The sequence below is a fragment of the Crocodylus porosus genome, unplaced genomic scaffold (assembly GCF_001723895.1).
Source record: "Crocodylus porosus isolate Cpor-Errol unplaced genomic scaffold, CroPor_comp1, whole genome shotgun sequence".
NCBI lineage: Eukaryota > Metazoa > Chordata > Crocodylia > Crocodylidae > Crocodylus > Crocodylus porosus.
The window spans coordinates 73,133,961-73,154,523 of NW_017728949.1; the positions used below are offsets into that span (position 1 = coordinate 73,133,961).

The window sequence follows — 20,563 nt, forward strand, 5'->3', positions numbered from 1 at the left end:
TCCTGAAAATGTAGCCGACTTAAAGCAGCACTAGGTGCATACCTACTCCTGCTCTTAGCCTGTTTGTCTTCTGGTCTGAGTATTGGCACACCATTAGTCTTGCTCAAAGGTGAGCTAGATTACTGCATTTCTGAGATCTGAATGAGTAGCTGGGGTGTGTTTTTGGCCTGCCTGTTGTCATGGAGGAAGCAGTGTAGGCATGCCCTATATGCTTGTGTCACTCCCACCGGTTGTTAGAACTTCTGTCTTCTGCCACCCAGATCTACTGGATCTGCATCCTTTCTGAGATCCAGTGCTCCGTGGAGTTCCACAGTCGGGTATCAGGACAGGTATGCATGTAATCTTTAGAATCTTTAGGAGTTTGGGAAATTTCAGGAAATAGCTATTTTCAGCCATTTATAATTTGACAAAACTATTGTTTTATCCAATACAATACAATCCAAGGAGATTTGCCTTTGATGATTATACGGTAGACTGGGTAGCAAACTGGCTTAAGGGTCGCACTCAGAGAGTGGTGGTGGATGGGTTGGTATCAACCTGGAAAGATGTGTGCAGTAGAGTCCCTCAGGACTCAGTTCTGGGGCCAGTGCTGTTCAACAGTGATCTGGATGAGGGGGTGGGAAGCAACCTGTCCAAATTTGCAGATGACACAAAAATATGGGGTGAAGCTAACACCCTGGAAAGGAGGAACCAGATCCATGCTGACCTAGACAGGTTGGGGAAGGGGGCAGAGAGCAACAGGATGCAATTTAATAAGGACAAGTGGAAGGTGCTACATCTGGGGAGAAAGAACTGCCATCATGCCTATAGGCTGGGGGGCATCCTTCTCAGCAGCACTGAGGCAGAAAGAGATCTTGGAGTCACTGTTGACTCTAGGATGAACACGAGTCATCAGTGTGATAAAGTAGTTGGCAGAACAAATTGCATCTTGTCTTGGACAAACAGGTCCCAGGAGGTGATTCTCCCTCTCTATCCAGCACTGGTCAGGCCACAGCTGGAGTACTGTGTCCAGTTCTGGATGCCGCAGTTCAAGTGGGATGCAGAGAACCTGGAGAGGGTCCAAAGATGAGCCACTCATCTGATTAGAGGCCTGCAGGGAAGGCCCTATGAGGATAGGCTAAGGGACCTCAACCATTTCAGTCTCTCCAAGAGAAGGCTGAGAGGGGACCTTTTGACAGCGTACAAATTCATAAGGGGAGAGCAACATGAAGTAGGTAACGATCTGTTTACCAGGGCACCCCCTGGAACAACAAGGAACAATGGCCATAAGCTATTAGAGAGAAGATCTAGACTGGACATTAGAAAAAAGTTCTTCATGGTCAGGGTTGTCGGGATCTGGAATGGGCTTCCAAGGGAGGTGATGCTAGCCTCATCCTTGGGGGTCTTCAAGAGGAGACTGGACAGGCACCTGGCTCAGTTCACATGATCCCAGGTCTGGTGACCCTTTTTTTTTCCTGCCGGGACAGTGAGTCAGACTAGGTGGCCCACTAGATTTTCTGACCCTAAAATCTATGAATCTATGAAAAAAGCCTAAATGGATTTATATGACCATGTCCCTACAGCATTTTATTCGCCTGATGCTGAAATCATTGAAGATATTTTTAAAAACAGTTTCCAAGAATCTATTATAACAAAAAGTATCAAGGAACCTAAACATGGGCCCTGTTGCCAGATCCCTCTATACTACAGCATGTCACTTCCTGTATTTACATACAGCCCTTGTAGATAAGAAGTGGAGCAACTCACCCTGCAGTGCTTTGGGTCAGCTGGAAGCAGCACGGGGTGAGGCCAGCTGCTGTGCTACAACAGCTGGGTGTCCCCAGAGGAGGTCAGCCTGGAAGAGTGTAAGAAGCAGGGCTATCCTCCTCTGGAGAAGAACGAGGAAGGTTCCCACCACAGAAGAATGCCCCTGTCCTGCCAGTCAGCTGATTGATGGAATCAGGGAAGAGGGCATTCTCTCAGGGCAGCAATCCTCCCCAAGCTGACCAACTGCTACTTAACAATTTGCCCCTTCCTAGGCAGAAGAGATGGTGCTCTATGAATTAGTAGACTGTCTTCATTGTGGGAGGTTCCCAGAGAGCCGGGTCTCATATCCCCTGGCTAGAGAGCTTGCCTGTGAATGTCTCCAGCCATGGGGCTGGAGGAATATCTGTACAGTCCAACTGCCAGGCTAATTTGTTACCAGAAGAAATGAATTTCTGTATGCAGCCAGAGAGATTACACCATAGATGAGAAGGGCTTTTGAGATGAGAATAGTCTTTTACATAAACTAGCTTGTCTAAAACAGGGTAATTGATAAGTCCTGTGTTCAACTGGAGCATGATATGCATGAAGGTCACTGTAGGATTTAAAAATAACTAAGATTTCATAAACAAGTTGGTTTTTAGGGCTCTGTGAAATTTTGCCAGCTGTTTCATTTCGACGCTGTTTCGACTTGTTTCGAGCTTGAAACGGCGAAATCAAAACAAAACAAAGGGCTTCAAAACAGCCTCAAAATGAAATGAGGGCAGTCAAAATATTTTGAAAGTTTTTAAATGTTTTGAGTTTTGAAGCTCAAGCTGGGCTTGCCTGCAGGGAAACAGAAAGTAAGGGGCGGGGGGGAATGAGAGGGGGGAAGGACTGTTCTCATATTGACTGCGTAGCTGGCCAGTGACTGTGATCCTTCCCTGAGGTCCCTTCCAATCCCAGTCCTCAGGGAGGGATGGAAAGACAGCATAAATGGCAGCATTGTTTGAACTGGCCTGCTTTCTGCCTTGAGGTCTGACAGTTATTGAGCTATCTTCCAGCAGCTCAGGAGTACTAGACAATGAAGGCTGTTACTAGCATTCATTTGAATGATTTCCTACTTGCTAGCCTACAAGTAGGATTCCACAATACCTTTTTCTTTCTTTTGACCCTTTTATTTTATTTTTATATTCATTGATTTATTCTTTTCAATTTTATAATTATATTAGATATTACACTATACAATTTATATAGGAAGGGAGATAGATTTATATTTTATTTCCATATATTTATACCTTGTGGCATATTGCATACACATTATAGAATTTATATAGGAAGAGAGATAGATTTATACCTTGCAGCATATACTATATATCTTATAGAATTTATATAGGAACACAGATACACTTATATAGTTGTATAAAAACAAGATACTATGGAACACACCATGAAGAATGCTGGAAAGGCAGCTGGCAAGCCTTCAAAGAGGTGCAAAAGAAGGGGTAGAAGGAGAGGTGTAAGCTCCCCACCCCCGCAAACTGAGACACAGCCTCTTTCCTACAACTAGCAGGGATGAGCCTTCTAGAAGCAGCAAGGAGAGAGGAGCAGTGCCACTGCCTGTGCCTTAGACTGCATCCCTTCCAAGAGCCCCAGCCATAACCCCCCCAACCACAACCACCATGACAACAAGCAGCAGCACCAGCAGCAGCATGACATTTTCCCCCCATTTCACTTCCCATACCGAGCCTTCCAGTGCCAGAGGAAGAGCTGGATCTGGATCTGAGTGCCCTAGCAAGGGAAATTCTGGGGAAGGAGGGAGAATCAGCTGAGTGTGTGCTCCACACCCCTCAAGTTTCCCCTATAGCCAGGTCTCCTTCCACAGAAGGCACTTCAGAGGAGACTGAGGTAGAGATTGTGGAGTCAAGTGGCTCAGCTGAGTCCTCTCCCCCTGTTGCTGTGCCCCGCTGCCTGCTGAGGAGGGGGAAATTGCAGCATCCACACATGCACCTGCACCCCAGAAGCAAGCAGGTAATGTGGTCTGGGATCATTTTGAGCTGGCAAATGAGCCCAAATACACTATCTGCCTGCACTGACAAACCACAACCAGCTTGGGCAAGGGAACAAAACCCATGAGCACCACAGGGATGCTGATGCATCTCTGCAGGCACCACCCCCTTGCCCTTGCCCTTCCTCAGCCTGGAACTAGCAGGAGCATGCCCAAAGTGAAGCCCCTCTCTATTTTCAAAGCTCCCATCCACCCATAGCAGAGGCAGACCCCACCTGGAACAGTGGAGGAAAGGCAGACAGAAAAAGGGGCGCATTGCAAGAGTGAGCGAGATCACAGAGAGCATTGGGGAGATGCTTACTGTCAATGGCCATCCCTTCTTCTTAGATGAGCAGCCAAGGTTCAGGCAGCTCATAGTGCTTGTGGCCCCATCCTACTAAGTACCCACATGCACCACATTCAGCAGGACTGTTGTGTCCTCGCTGTATGAGGCATACAGGAAGTACATGAGGGAGAAGTGCATAAGGCGGGTCCACAGGTGGCCTTGCACTTCACCATCCCTCAGATCTCAGTGGTCCTCAAGCCTTTCCTTGAGGCCACCAAGACCCTCAACACTGCCAATGCCCTCCTTAGCTAGGTGATTCCTGTAGTGAGGGAACTTCAGAGCCAAATGGAGGGTTTCCAGGGGGTCAGTGTTCCTGTATGGGGCAAGCTGCTGTCACCAGACATGCAGGTAGTGGTAAGGCTGCTGATGGAGGGTCTCAGGAAATGAATTGATCCCTTGTGGCCCAGTATGGTCCATATGCTGTCCACCATGTGTAACCCAAGAATGAAGGGCAGTGTATGCAGCAGCCAAAGCCTGAATCAGTGGATGGAGGTGCTGGTGAAGAGAATCAGGGAAGCAGAACAGCGGTGGTAGGTGGACTTGGAAGAGGGGGATCCACTGTCCCATCCTAGCACGCCATCCACCAGTCAGTCTCCTCTTCTACCGTAGACACTGCCAATCTGGGCCGAGGGCATAGCTTCCATGTTGGGGTCCAGAGGCACCAGGTCCCACAGTCAGGCAGGTAGCACTCAGGCCTTGTTGGCTGCCTATCTCACCAAGGATATGGAACTGTTGCTGTGTACCCCTTTGGCCTACTGGGCAAGCTGCAGCCCAACGTGGCCAGATCTGGCCATGGTTGCCCGGGATCACCTGTCCTGTCCACCAACCCGTTTTCCAAGTGAGAGGGGGATGCTGGGTATCCCACCACACCTGCTTGGATCCTGGTTTGGTGGAGGGGCTGGTGTTCCTCAAGGTGAACCTCCTGCTGCTGGGGTTCCCCAAGCTCCAGGTGAAGATGGAGTGAATGCCACCCTCCTTGCTTCATCTGCACCTATTTCCTTTTTTTATTTTTAAAAAACCATTTAATGCCCTGCTCTCAGAGCTGGAGGGGGCACTCACTGCAACACCAGCCAGCAGGGGAAAAGCATGTCCCTGCTGAGCTTCCATGCCAAGAAGAACTTGGAGGTATGAACTGGGTCTATGGGGAAGGAGGAGGCCCCAGGTCCTGGGCATGACCACTAAAACTGCACTCTCCCAGGGTTGGGGAGGCCTGGTGGGACTGCTGGTGGTGCAGCAGCCCCAGAAAATAGCAGGATAGCAGGACTAAGGATCCCCCTGGTGAAAGGTGGGTAGGAGGCACCATAACCTCCAGCTACCACACGCATGCACACAGTCCTGGCTGGGGAATGCCCAGGACTATCATGGCTTTGACAGGCCTAAGGTTTGCTCATTGCAGGGGAGATGTGAGGCTCCAGATGAGCTCAGCTTAGCTGCCTGGGATGCCAGTTTTCAGATTGAAAAATGCTTTGTCAGGCTGAGGAAGCATCTCCAGTTGGGGTGTGTATGTGCTGTTCCTGGATGGAAGGAATAGTAAAGAAGCCAGAGGATGGCATGCAATGCAGGCAGGAAAGCCAGTCAGTGAAAATGGAAATGGAGGTGTCAGGGGATGAGGGACAGGCTGGGGTCAGGAGGGAGGGCGATGTTGTAGTGTGTCAGAATTCCAATGTCTATATAGAGTCCATGAGTTTCTGTACCTAGGAGGCTGATGAAGTGAAACTTGGCAGACATTGTGGCCTCTGAAGGGGCTACCATCTCTGCAAGTTTTTTTCCAAATCAGTCAAGAAATGAGGTTATAGGCAGTTTCATGCTTCCCCATTATAGCCTATGGGTAAAATGTCAAGACCCCACCTGGAACAGTGGAGGAAAGGCAGACAGAAAAGGAGGCGCGTTGAAACAACAAAACAGTTTTGACAAAACTAAATGGAACAGTGGTTTTGAAATGAAATGAAACTCAAAATGAAACACTGTTCCATCGAAATTAAAATTCAGACAGAGTGGTGCTGTTTCTCAGAGCCCCATTGGTTTTGTCTGTTCCCTACAATGAAATATAATTGGAATTGATATCTATTTTGAGTGAAGGGCATCTAGAATAACATTTTATGTTTTTCAGGTCAACACCATAACCATGCAAAGATCTACAACGTCTGACACTTCCTCTGAAAAACTGAATCCTTCCCATCAAAGTACAGGGGCTGTTCAAATGAGGATCAAAAATGCCAACAGCCACCATGACAGACTAAGCCAAAGCAAATCCATGATCCTTTCTGAGAACGTAAAAATCACTGAACCTGTAAGTAAAATTCCACTGGCATTTCCTGATTATTGATTTAGGATAATAAGATTATAGAAAAGTAGGGCTGGAAGGGACCTCTCAAGGTCATCTAGTCCCCTGCTCAAGAGAGGATTGTCTCTGATGAAACCATCCCAGGAAAATTTCTCTCCAACCTGTCCTTGAAAATTTCCAAGAAGAAAGATTCTACATCTTTTCTAGGCAGCCTGTTTCAGTGCTTGACTACCCTCATAGGATAATGACTTTCAAAAAGCCGGAGCCTGAATTGATTCAATCTTTGCAGGTTAGTCTAACCTGCAGAGATTAAACTGATTTGCAAGTGAATAGACATTCACTTTTGAATCAGGGTGCCTGCAGTGGCTCAGGCTAGAAGTCAGGGGGTGCTAGAATGAGCCCTCCATTCCCTTGTATAGTGCTGAGCTGAAGGGGGCATGGCCAGGTTCAGGCAGGACGCTATGATTAGGGAGGGGTTTAAACCCCCACTTGCCTGCACAGTCTGCAGCTGGAGTGTGCCTGAAGGGGGAGCAGAAAGCAGCCTTTGCCAGGCTTTTCCTGGCTCACTGCTCAAGGAATAGGGAGTGTTGCCTGGCCCTTGGCTACCACTCTGGGGCAAAGTGGGGGCGGGGGTGAGTGTGGTGGGGGAGGGAGAACTGGTTGTGTGGAGTGTATGCATATGTTGATGATAATGAGCTTTTCAATCTCCCTCTCCCTGCTTCTTCATACTGTCAACAGCAAACTGACGGTACTCACAGGTCCCATGCATGGCAAAGCAGGTCTGTTCACACACCTTTCTCTTTCCACTCTTGAACACTGACAAATGGTGGCCTTTGAAGCAAGCAAGTTAGCAGGGAGTTTATCAGAACACAAAGCTTATCAGACCATCAGGAAAACAAAGCCTTTCTTATTAGTTCAAACTCTTATTAAACAGCTTTTTCCAAGGCATTTGTAAGGAAAAAAGGAGGGATATTGCCAGAGACACATGCAAACACCTCTCAGCATTACCTAGCATGTGGGTGGTGTGGCCAGATTCCAGCTGGGGTCTGTGCCACTGGCATCCCTACTGTGGGAGAAAAGAGATTTCTGCATGAGCAAGTGAGGGGAGGGTGGGACAAGGCGAAGCCAGGCAGATACATACTGCTGTGCCTGAAGTCTCTACTTCCTTCTCAGCCAGCTGAAGCTCTGGCTAGGGAGGAAAGAGGCAGGGCCAGCCTGGCTCTCTGAAGCAAACGGCACAGCCCAGCCCAGCTCAGGGCTGAAAAGCATTCTGGGAAGATGGGGGACTCTGATTTAAATTAAACCAGGAAGGGGTCTAGGACAAAAGTTCCATAAATCAGTTTGACCCAAATCAGTTAAGTCTGATACTACATTCAACCGGATTTATCTTAAACCAGATTCAGCCATTTTGAAACTGGCTTGTGTGCACTGAACTTATGTTCTGTTGCAGGTTAAAACCAGTTTTTGATGACTTACACTGGTTTATGTGTAACTTCTGTCCCTAGCCATTGTCAGAAATTCCTTCTAATCTCCAGTCTTAATTTCTTCTGCTGCAGATTGAGGTCATTGATTCTAGTCCTGCCCACAATGACCATACAGAAAAGCCCATCTCTATCTGCTCTGTAATCACTCTTCTAGTATTTGAAGAGTGTTATCAAATTCCACCACAGTCTTCTCTTCTCCAGACTAAATAACCCTAGCTCTTTCCACCTTTCCTTATACATTTTGCCTCCCTGGCCCCTAATAATTTTTGTTGCTCTGCACTGGACTTTTTCCAATCTGTCCACATTCTTCTGGAAGTGTGGATCCAAAAACTAGACACAAAACAGGACCCAAGAACAGGTGAATAGTATGCTTGTTGAATCTTATTGAGTTGATTGTGCACCATTTTTCCAGTCTGCCCAGGTCATTCTAGATCCAAGCCCTGTACAAAGAGCATTTGAAACTCCACCCATGTGTTGTCATCCACAGATTTGCTAAGAATGCACTCAATCCCATCATCCAAATCACTAATGAGGATGTTGAGCAATGCCAGTCATAGGACAGATCCCTGAAGAACCCCACTTGATACCTCCTCCCAACTAGATATTGAATGTTGAACTTTTTGGAAAACCACATACTTACCTTGTGTCTTATCAGTAATTCTGCTAGAAATCTTGGCAAATAGGAAACATTTTATTATGCCAACTTACAATAGTAATAAATACCACTTTTTAAATAAAGTATGAATAGTTAATACAATAAAAACTGCATAATCCAAGGGCGTATCATGGATTTGGGGCTAGACACTTTTAACATCTGCTCAGGAGCTCAACTCTCAGGCCTCAACATAATAAAATGAGGTTGTGGTGATGTGTAATGTTTACATTACCAAATATATTATATCATTTCTAAAAGCCAGAGGCTGAAACCAGGCAAAAGAAGAGGAACAGAAATTAAGTCTTAAATAAGGGAAAACTTTGCTAATGACACACACAAAATAGGCTAGCTGAAAGAATGACTGGTTTGCAAAGATCAGATACTGAAGTAATTTCAGTATTTTTACAGTGACAGAGTTGAGTCATTTTTTTAACCATTAAAAAGATTTAAAATAAAATAGTTAGTGATGAACTCTATTGCCAATTTTGTCCCTGCCCCTATACTCATCCTGAGCTACTAAACGAACTGATTGGTATGAGTCTCCCCTGGTTAATTTTCTTCCATAATGGTGGCAACTTGCAGCTGAGGCCATATGATGTTACAAAATTATTTATGCAATGTTAGCCACTTTTTTGGACTCCAGATCCTTTTTATTGTCATAGAATGCAAATGAGTGAGTGAACTACATTAGCTGGGGACAGATCCCCAAGTCTCAGTCACTCTTCACAACCATGTGAGCTATTAATTGTTCTGTTAATATAATGGATTCCTATGAAATATTCAGCTCTCTAAGCGAGGTATTAAATGGAATAAGCCTGTTACAGCAATTATATTTTTTCCTATATTTTTCCCTCCAAGTTCAAAGTGAAAAATAACCCAAAACATTTCATTGGAATGGCTTATAAGAAATACATTGTTTTAATCATTCTTCTTTTCAGTTGACTTAGATTAATTTAGCTCATGGAAACAACTTGTTATATTTCTAGTGAAAAATCTCTTCAGATCTCGGTAACTGATGAGATATTCATTTCCGTATGTTTACTTTCCATTATAAAAGTATCAGTTGCCTCAAACACATTGTACATATTGCTTTGTTTTTATCCTAAGTGACATGGTCTTCAGTTATGAACTTGAAACAATGTTTACAGTAATTTATTGGAAATACTATAATGCATTATCAGTTAGAACTGTACCTTTGAAAAAGTTTAAAAGTTAAGTATATTTAATGATGCCTAACATATTTTATTGGCTGTGTTTAACAAAAGGCACTAGGCTGCAGTTGTTTTTGACAAGCATGAAAACATCACAGCATGAGACTGCAAAAGGAATTATGTAGAGAAATTACAAGTGATCCATCTCTCAATGAATTATCCACCTCAATAGCCTGCAGAACTCAGCTACCAATTAACACCTACTTTATTACATGTTGGGATGTACTTAATAACTTTCATGTGTTTATGCACTATTACCTTGACTGATGCCTCTTGTACAATTAGGCATAATTGGCATATCAATATGCAAAAGTTAAAAGGATTAACCCTCTTAAAACTAATGAGCATTTCTGTATCCAGCTGCTAAATGAGACAAAATTAGCATTTTTCACTTTTGGGCAGGATTTTATCATGCAGTTTCTCATTGTTGATATTACCTTGTTACATAACTTTAGTTTTGGGGATAGTATGCTGGACTGTTACAGAACAAGGGTTCTAAAAAGTTAAATTAGACATAAATATTCACTGCTACATTGCCATAAGCATAGCAGATACAATATATGTTCATTGATAGGCAACTGAAAAGTTGCTTTGTGTGTTGCATTTGTTAGTAGCTAATTATAAAAAGAGGTATATTACTGAATATATGTCATTTTACCAAGCAAACTTGGCTCTAATACAATAGATTGAAAGCTTGCCATGCTACTAATTTCCTTTCTGTTTCAATTCTTTTCATCTCTTTTTTGCAGCGCAGAATTTTCTGACTAGATATCGACAGACTGAAAAGTATTTTGGCATATTTACTCAAATAAGCCTCTTAAAGTTATTTGCTAAACCCAAACTAAAAGCACAGTTCTTAAAAAAGAATTCCAAACGTTTTGAATTATACGCTCAAAATGCAATATGATTCAAATGCAAAAGAAATCACAGAAAAATCTGTATCACTTGCATGTTGACGTATCAGATCCTCCATTCCTGATTTGTAAAGGATTTGGGGGAGGTAATGGAATAAAGTTTATACACCCTTGTGTTTATCAAGCGCTTTGAAAGAATGCAGAGTTCATTCCAATTTTGAATAATGTATTCTTGTTCTCTAAATCATGAAATCCTCTTTCAGTGCTCTTAAGTAAACAACCTCAATTTTGCATCTAGAGAAACACAGAGCACCACTTAAAGATACATGTACCAATATGCCAAGTGAATCTAATTATATTGTGTTGCAAGGCGAAAAAGGAGCTATGCAATTTTCTATCAACATAGAATGTGGCTCTCTGTTATGATGCTTAGTGTATTTATGTCATTCTTTGATTGTATTAATTATCTATTCATTTCACATACACTATTTTTTATCTTCAAATTTTACACTGGTTTTTGAACATGGAAATAATTGCAAGAAAGACTATGTTACTGTATTGCTAAGCTAGTAGAAATGCATTAGGATTATCTACTAATCTATACTCTATTAATAACATCTTTTTTTGCTATTGATCATGGGTCATATCTTCCTGACCTAAACCATGGAAAACCCATTGACTTCAAAGGGAGTTTTTCATGGGTTAAGGCAATCAAGATGGACACGTTGGCACAACAATCAGTAGAAAAAATAAAATGAACCCCCTGATCTTTCATGGAAAAATCAAATGCATTTATAAAAGATGTTTTGTGATTTATAGACAATGGGATATGTAATTTTGTGTAAGTGATTTGTGGTGTTGAAAGCACTGTGTTACACTTGTATGCACACCTGGGGCTATACTTTTGAAGGTAGATAGATCATATTCTATAGTGTAACAATGGAAGATCTGCAGCATACATTAACGGGGCCATATGCACTGTGCATTTTATAGTAGTGAAGATGCTAATGTGCAATACAGAAACGGACTGATGCAAAACTTAATGTAGATTCTCATGGTTTCGGTTTGTGTTATGGAGATGCTAGAGTATTCTGCAAAGGTTGGAATTGATATTAATGTATAGCTTAAAGATCATAAATCATGAAGCGGGATGCAGACTATAGTAAGCAAAGGCTTTTTCTGTGGTTAATCTTAGCACGTGAACCAGCAACGTACATGAATATTCACTGTTTCCATCTTTTAAATCCCAGGGAAGTGCATTTTGTTTCATTCGAAACAAATTCAAACAATGAAATGTCTTTTTTATTGGTGTTTATATTAAGAATTAGGGTCTATTTAGACATTTCAAAATGTTAATGTATTAGAGTTCTCTTTGATTAGATTAAACAGACTGGTTAGTTTATCTCTCTAATACATTATCAGAGAAACAGGAAGCAATTTCCTTTTGTTCCTTACTCCTGTGATCATAGCATACTTGCCAAAGTTATGGCTAGCCAAAAAGACAGAAATAAAATTGATAAAAATACAAGCCTTCTGTTTAACAGAGTTTTTTAGCCATATTATGAGATTGCTGGTTTGTACATGTTTACTTCAAATCAAGCTTATAGTCAAGTTTGAGGCTTTGTTTGTATAGATTGTCCTGAAGTTGATCCTGATATTTAATTAAAATGACACTAAATCACATTGAATTGATAAGACTTGGCATCTCAAACAAAGGTAATTGCCCGTATTGGTTTTCTACAAAAATAGAGCTGCTTGGAAAATGTGCAGCCAACACAGACTGTCAACTCCATTTATAGATCAATATGTGAAAACCATTGATCAGGCAGGCATGTGTAACTGTAACACTTTGCATTTATTTGTTGTTTTTATACTACATTAAAGCTTACAGGATTATCGGCTTCCAAAATATTTTGACTTCCTCATAAATATGTTATCTGTTTAATGTTAATTACAAGACAGATTACAGCCCTTTTCAGAATGTTTTCAGTTTCATTATTTTTCTGTCATTGCTGTAGGTTGTTTTAGCTGAAAAAGGATTATTCCCTTCTCTGAAAGATCATTAGAGCTTCTTCATAAACTTGTATATTTAATATAAGTTTTTGAAGATTCTTTTTTTTATATAGTTTACCTATCTTTCCTGGAGAAAAATATGGGCATGGACAATGAATGGGTTTTCTAAATTCAGAATTGCAGACATTTAGCCATGTCAAAATTTTAATGTATTAAATTTCATATCACAAATAATATTTTATTTTATTCAACTAAGCCTGACCATTCTTTCCTCTCTCCAGTTCTTAGTCTCTTATGCAGAAATACAAAAACAGAAGCCATCATTATAAAGGAATAGTTTTGACCACCATATATAAGTTGTACCACAGTTGTGGTACATGCAAAAAAGAGTCTGACAGCAGTGATAGAAATATTAATGCCCCTTAGGTGACAGACTGATGGTTGTTGGTAAAGCCTGACATTTGTTGGCAACTGCTTTATTCTGCCAAAATTTTAAGTGTTAAGGATAAAAGAAGATGATTTGAGATAAAGCAATGACTTGCATGAAAGTCCTATTTTTCTGTCGTGAACATTGTTCATAGAATTGTAAAAGTCAGAAATGGGTAAAAGACCTGTTAAATAACTCGGTCTTTCCATTTTATTTTCCTTCACTGTTGAGAAGAATTTTTATATGCCTCATCTCTGTATGGCACACTATGTAGTTCAAATCTATTTTATATTCCTAGTTTAAAATGGCATTTTAGATTTATTCTCTTTTGAACTTTAAAAAAAGTTCACAAATTGAGTTCAGTCATTCATTCTTTAGACTCCAGTCCTTTAAACAGTTGAAAACATATTTAACTTGAAACATATGATTAATGACATTGAAATCACTGAAAGCATTTATGGGAGAGGTGCTGGCCTTGGGGCAAAACTCCATTGAAACAAACTGTATTGCTTTGTGTTGGCCTGGGCCTGCAAGGTGCAAAAATGGCACACCTCATAAACCATTTTTGGTTACCAGATAGAACTGAAAAATTAGAGCCAAGATAAAAGGTAAATTGGACTATGTAAGTTGCTCTACTGTCATTTTTATGACTATTGATTTCTTATCCAACTATTTTTTGGTCTTATTGACAAGTGTTTTCACTTTTGGAAATGATGATTCAAGAACGAAGCTTTGTTTCCAGAAAACAGTTCCAAAATTCCTTTTGTCATCATACTTTGTTGCAGTGCAAATATTTGTTGCATATGTGGAGCATGCACACCGGAACTGAATTGATGTTAGCTAAATATGCAGAAGTTAATGTTATTGTTTAACTCTCCATCTATCTGTATTCAGGGCATTTTCACTAACATTTCAGCAGCATAACTTGATAGACAACATCATAATGAGATCTGAAATAAAAAAAAAACAGATCAGTACATATGTGGCCTTAAAAGCCAGGCTGACTTCATTTCAGTTTTATTGAGGGTGTGGTGGATATAACCAGTTTGGCTTCCTTTTTAAACCAAACTGAGGTTCAGAAAAGATATTATGTGAGTTGGAATTGCTGATTTTGACTTTTACTCAGTATGATGCATGGGCAGGAAAAAAGTTCAAAAACGTCCTTTTTTTTTTCAATCTTACATTATCTCATGCTGTGAAAATCTTTACTCTATTTACCAAGCACAAATTAGTCTTGCCAAAGGTTCTGAAAGTTTACTACTTGAGCTTAGATCCTAATACTTCAAAGAGAGATGCAACTCTACAAATTAGTGTGTGTGCTCTGCCATGGCTATTTTCACTTGAACTTAACTAAATTCGTTTATAATTTACCACTGATTGAACGCTGCCATGAATGTGCATGGGATACATTTTTTAAAGTTAGTCCTCTGATTACTAATTTGAATCAAAAACTCTAACCTTGTTAGCATCTGGACTTATTTCCATAATAACAACCCCTTCAGAACCTACAAAGTAATGAATAATTGACAACAAATGAAATGTTTTGATAGTTGTCGGCACAAAGCATGTTTAATGTTTTGTGTTGCTTCCTAGCTAATTATGTAGATGACACATTTGTCAGACCTTGACTGCCATTAGAAACGTGTTTCCAGAGGGGAGAAAAACAGGCTATTCATAGAGTAATTAACTAGAATGCTCAATGACCTGTGAGAGATTCAAATGGCTGCCAGTTCAGACATTGTTTTGTTACAGAAGCAGAGGGGTAATTAAAATTCCAAATTACAGTGCTATGATGAAGCATTTGTTTGTTGACAGTATACTCTTACTCTAGTTTGTTAATTCTTTTTTAAATTGCTTCTAATCCATTTTATAGCTTTAGGAGTTCCGTCTTTGAATTTACTGACAACTAATATTATGGTAAATTGTTCTTCAGTGGAGTACTGCAGGCTTGGCAGTTTCATGGGAGCACAAGGTGGGTGGGATAGAATAGCTGTTCTCTCCGTGAACTGACATACCATGTGCTGTCATCGAAACGCGACTAACGCGGCACATCTTGTGAAATGATATGTTCATAATTCTGTGTTAAGGAAGATGTCTAGTTACAGGAGGAAATGATTCAGATAAACTAATAATAATCTAACAAATTGACTAAGGTGTCTTAAGCCATTACAGAAGAACCTATATATGTTTTGGATGACGATGATGATTATTTAGGTAAACATTTTGGGAACCTGAGATCTAGTCAAAAGCTGGGGTTTAGAAAGCAGTAGCCTGCATGAAGAAACCTAATGCAGAGCATGAAGAATGGTGTATTTCATAAGAGCAGATCATATCTTTTGCAAACAAGCTTCCTAGGCAGTAATGGACATGACAGGATAAGACGTCTTTTCAGTAAATAAGGGGATTGTTTGCAAGTTGGAAGTGTTAAAGTTCGCTAAACAATGAATTAAATGCAAGCCCAAGTGAAATATTTATTTACTTTGCCAAAAGTGAGAATATGGTTTTGTTAAAAAGATCTGACAGAAGTAACATGGTGTTTGATACAGGGGAGCTGACAGCGGCATGGAGTGAGCGCTGATTATCCTGAAGACACTGTCAGCTAGGATTGATTTCCACTTTCTCCGTTTATGTAACGGTTCCTGTAATACAACTGACCCTGAATCACGTTACCTTGTCATTTCTCTGCATGGATCAAGACGAGATGAGCTGAAAATAGCTAGGCACTGACCTTGAACTTGCCAGAAAAGTGAGAAGTGACAGTGGATTTTTTGTGTGTAGTTCATGTGCAAAGATGAAGCCAAACTGTTATACAGTTGAGTTCACTGCAGCAGCACAAGGGGGCAGAGCAGTACTAGAGATTACAGGTGAAACAGAGCCTTTAGTTTTATTTGATGCTGCAGAAACAAGTCTTTTCCAAATAGCTCTCGTGTTCTTAAACTGGAGGGAGACAGTAGATAGAAGCATCACTGTTTAATCAAAATCTTTGTTTCCATTATTTGTAATTTGAAAATATAATTAGCAATCATTAGGATTACTTAACTCCTTTTTAAAGGATTAATTTGAAAATTGTTGCAGAATTTCACAATGAGCTCTGTAGAAATATTCTTCTCTCCATTTTTCCAAAATCAAGTGAGTGAGTAATTTTTATTTATATAGCAATAAATCCACCCAAGACTTTGGGGAAATTTGTCAAATGTGATTTTTTTTCCTAAAAAAATTAACCCAAAACTTCCTGAGCTAGGAAACAGTTTAGATCAAAAGTATTAATTTCAAATGTATAGATTGGTAAAAGGAAAATAAGGTAAAAATATAAAGGAAAATATGCAGCTGAGTGTGCAGGAACCCAGGTATGGTTTGTAATATATGTATTGAAATCAACTGCACCACAGGGGGAAAAAATGGAAAAGTTATGAATATTTTCTGCATCTACCAAGCTGAGTACATAAAAAAAATATACATAATCTTCTCTTTTGTTTTGCACATTCCTCTTTTTCCTTTTTCTTTTACTTGTATAATTCTAATCAGTGTATTTGCTCTGGTTCCCCAACCCTAACCTATGGAGGTTCAGACTGTGATGCCATTACACAGTTCTCCACAGTGGAACCCATTTAGGAGTTGACACTTACGCAAGATGTGTCTCTTGTTGGCTCTCTTTCTTTGGTCAGTAGAGCTTCAGGCAGTAAAAATACACACCATAAAACATTGCTGCCTTCAGTTCCCCTCTTCACTTGGTGAGCAGGATGTTGGCAACATCAAGGAATACATGGCGGCTGAAAAGGTTGGGACTCTCAGTCATCATCTAAATCTAAGCCTCACTCTACGCACATGACTTGAGGCTCGCCACTACTGAGGACTGGCATGGTTCCTCTCAGACTTATACTTGGCTCATCTCTTTATCAATTTAGGTGGTGGAGCTATAGTTCCCTTGCTCTTAAAGCATAAGCATTCCCTAACGGGATGATTAGACAAGAGTTCCTAAGGTACAACCTGGTTCAAAGGTGCTGGCTGCAGAAATCTTCCCCAGAGTTTTACTGCTTTCATTGTGCCAGGCTTTTAATATGGGGCCCTGTTCCCTGATGTACTGGATTCCGTTTATTGCGGCCATCTGTTTAATTACCCTCTCAAGTTTCTTTGAGGGAGGGATGCTTAAAAGTATCTTACCCTACCTCTGAATCTTTCTTTTCTTTAAGAATCTTGGGAAAATTAACAACTGTTTTCAAAAAGAACATTAAAAAATGATAAACAGCAGCAAACCCGACCAGTAAAGGTCCTGAAATTGATACTAGTTTTCCAAAATTAAGAAATGTAGGATTGTCATCAAGTAAATCAAGTAAATCATACAGTCCCCATTTTGAAATTATTTTATGGTTGCATATGCTTTATGGACCTCTTGAAAGGGATCATTTATGATACTAGGAATGTAGGATATGAGAAAGGGATATATTAACTGTGGAGGCATACAGTCATTTGCTGCACCTGGTCCACATTCATGTGATTTACTTTAAGCAACCTAAATGTAGACGGGAGCAGTGTGTGCAGTCATCCCTGGCTTCTGGGAGTCATGCAGGGAAACCAGAATAAACAACTCAGAGTGGGGGAGAGGCAGGCAGGATTGCAGGATTGTGCGGGGGCGGGTAGCAGGGAGGGGCTGGTGTGTCCGGGGAGGAGTTGGCAAGATTCAAGGGTGCTGATGGGTTTGTGGAGGGGGGTTGGTACATGCATGGGGCGATGGTAAAAATAGCCTGTCAGGTCTGGGGTGAACAGTTGGGCTTTCCCAGGTCCAGGGCTGTATCTTGAACATGTACAGGTGTTCACAATATTGGGTTAACCCTTTCTTAGAGTGAGTTAAGCTAATTTTGATCTAAATTAGCACACCTATAGACGTGCACGAATGTAGATTGAGAATACCATTTCAGGGGGGCTGAGGGCGGGGCGGGATTTAAGCTCTCTGCACTCCTGTATGATTGAGCATTTAGACTGACCTAAACCTGGTTAGGTTGATCTAAATGTAATGCCTGTGCCTTATGGTCCATCTAAAATATAGTTACAGATTGAGGTAACTGTTTGTTGAAGAAGTTCTATGATTAGATCCATAAAACCTGTTGGTGTTAAATCCACAAACTTATTACACTTTCCTGTTTTCAGTTACAGAATTGAAGGTTACACTGAGTTTGTTAAAAAATTGTATAAGCATTGCAAAACCAAGTTTAGATAAAAAAGACTGACTTCAAGCTTTCCCTTGAAATTATGCAAGATTTGTGGGCTTGATTTTAGACCAGGTAAAAAGTAACATCTCCCACAGAATTTCACTTATATTTCTTGATGTGTTCAAACCTAAAACCCAGTCTAAAGCTTAGAAATGGTTGATGCAAACACACATAGTTCAAAATCTTTTTGCATAAACCTCTGGACAACAAAGCCATTGAGCTGTCACAATTAAGACATTGAATAGTCTGAGAGACTCAACATAAGATGTATAAATAAATAGAAAACCTTTAATTTATTATTTTTGTAGCTTAGCATCTAATTCAAATGGAAATGGTCCCCTTGTTTTTGTGTCAACTTCACTACTTAATAGGCCACTCTACATGTCCTATATTTTTTGCAAGAAGCAAATAAAAAATCTCCTTGAATCCATTCTGAAATTCTGAAATGTCTCCTTTAGATTTTCACGTATCTCTTTATTACTTCTGTATGCTAACTCCCAGCTACCATGTGTGAAGATATGTTAGAAGATATGTGTACTCTGTTCTGAAACTAAAATGCTACTAAGAAATATAAAACTAAAACTCTTGGTCCTATTAAAACAGTTGGATGCAAGACAAAAATGTGCCCTGGCTTTAGGCAGAACATTCATATTTTATCAGTAGTATTTCATTTGGGTTCCATGCAAAAGTCTTTCATTCTTCCCATCTAGTGTGGCTTAGTAGATAAGGCACTGAACTACAACTGAAGAGACCTGGATTCTCTTCCTTTCTTGGCCATTAGCCCGATGGGCAAGTTTGAGTGTGTCATTTCACCTCTCTGGACCTCAAATCTGTATCAGTAAAATGAAAATTTTGATGATGCTTACATCTTCTGTATAGCTATTTGATATCTATACATTAAGAGCTGAGTATAAGAGTTAGGTGTATTGTGACACTTTGACCTTGGTGAACATGAATAAATTCTGTTTCCATAACATTAACTCCATTAGTCTAGATGGAATTACTCCACATTTATTCTGGGATTCAAGAGGAAGCACAATACTGCCCAAGGGCTTTAAGTCATCTTCATTTGCTGTTCTGAAGTTCAACTACTTAAAAGTGTTTTACCCCTCAAATGAACTTCTTGATTTTACCTTCTCAATAATCGTATTCTCCCCCTTAAATTTTGTACACATGGATTTTTTAGCTCTATCAAGATTTTTTAGTTCATAGTTAGAAAACATATCTGAATAATAATATTTTCAGGGATTTTCCTATGCAATATTTGTAGATGAGCCCTGAAACAAGGAGCACAACTAATAGCAAATGTTTGTTTTTCACATTAATTTTTATTTTATTTTAGTTAAGTCTAACACATCTAACACACTTCTTTTCAAAATGTCAGTAGATTTGAAATATGTAGGTACTGAAACTGAGATTATATAGAAATTCCCACAGCTAGTTTTGGGCACCTGACCTGCACAGTTTCCCACAGGGGAAAAGTAAGCTCTATTTCTTTAAATTTCCAATGAGAAGGGACATGTGTCTCCTTGCATTGAGTTATATTATATCACATCATGTGACACCAATTGACCCAACGCAATATGACAGGAGAGGTAAAGAAACAGTGGTTATTTTGTTTTGGTTTTGGGGGTTTTTTGTATAAGTGTCATAAAATAATTGAAATTCAGAAATTATGAAATAGATATCATTTTTGGCTTGCTCTAATTACATGCAGAATTGCACAATATAAAGACATGGTTATAGATGATGTTATTTAATATACTGATCAAGGACAGAGCCTTTGTTGTACAGACAAATAATCAATGGGAACAGTCTACTGTCTTTAACTGGACAGAATTCCCTTGGAAGCCAATAGCTGTTCAGGATCATACCCTATAACATTAATATGGTTAATAATATCTTGTCTTCTGCATGATCCTTGCTCACTAGAATTCCACACACATTAGAAACTGAAATACAGTTTTTGTCATGTATAGTCTCACAGTCGTCAGTACACTGCACACTCTGGTTCATTGTGAATCCACGTGACCAGAGAGAATAGAATTCAGATCTTCCTGTTCCGAAAGCCAAGGGCCCTAGAACTTGGGTTAAAGAAGGATCTATTTTAATAGTACAAGAGTAAAGGACAGTGCTACATCTGTAAACCAGTTACTTCATGACAGTTTTGGGTAGTGGGTATAGTAAATTTTTGTGACAATTATAGAGGTTTTTTGATAAATGATTATATTACTAACTAACTTTGTAGTCCACGGGTGTTTAACCGCCAGCCCATAGGTCAAATGCAGCCTGTGGAGCCTTGGAATCCAGAAC

At 40.3% G+C, this 20,563-nt stretch overlaps 1 protein-coding gene across 2 annotated transcripts in view; it reads left to right on the forward strand.

Moving 5' to 3' along the window:
• Window positions 1–20,563, forward strand: part of ARHGAP15 (Rho GTPase activating protein 15) — a 511,110-nt gene that overhangs the window by 30,383 nt on the left and 460,164 nt on the right. For both annotated transcript variants that reach the window (XM_019554206.1, XM_019554205.1), the window contains exon 2: window positions 6,226–6,405. In XM_019554206.1, coding sequence (XP_019409751.1) covers window positions 6,226–6,405 — 180 coding nt within the window. The remainder of the gene's footprint in view (window positions 1–6,225; window positions 6,406–20,563) is intronic.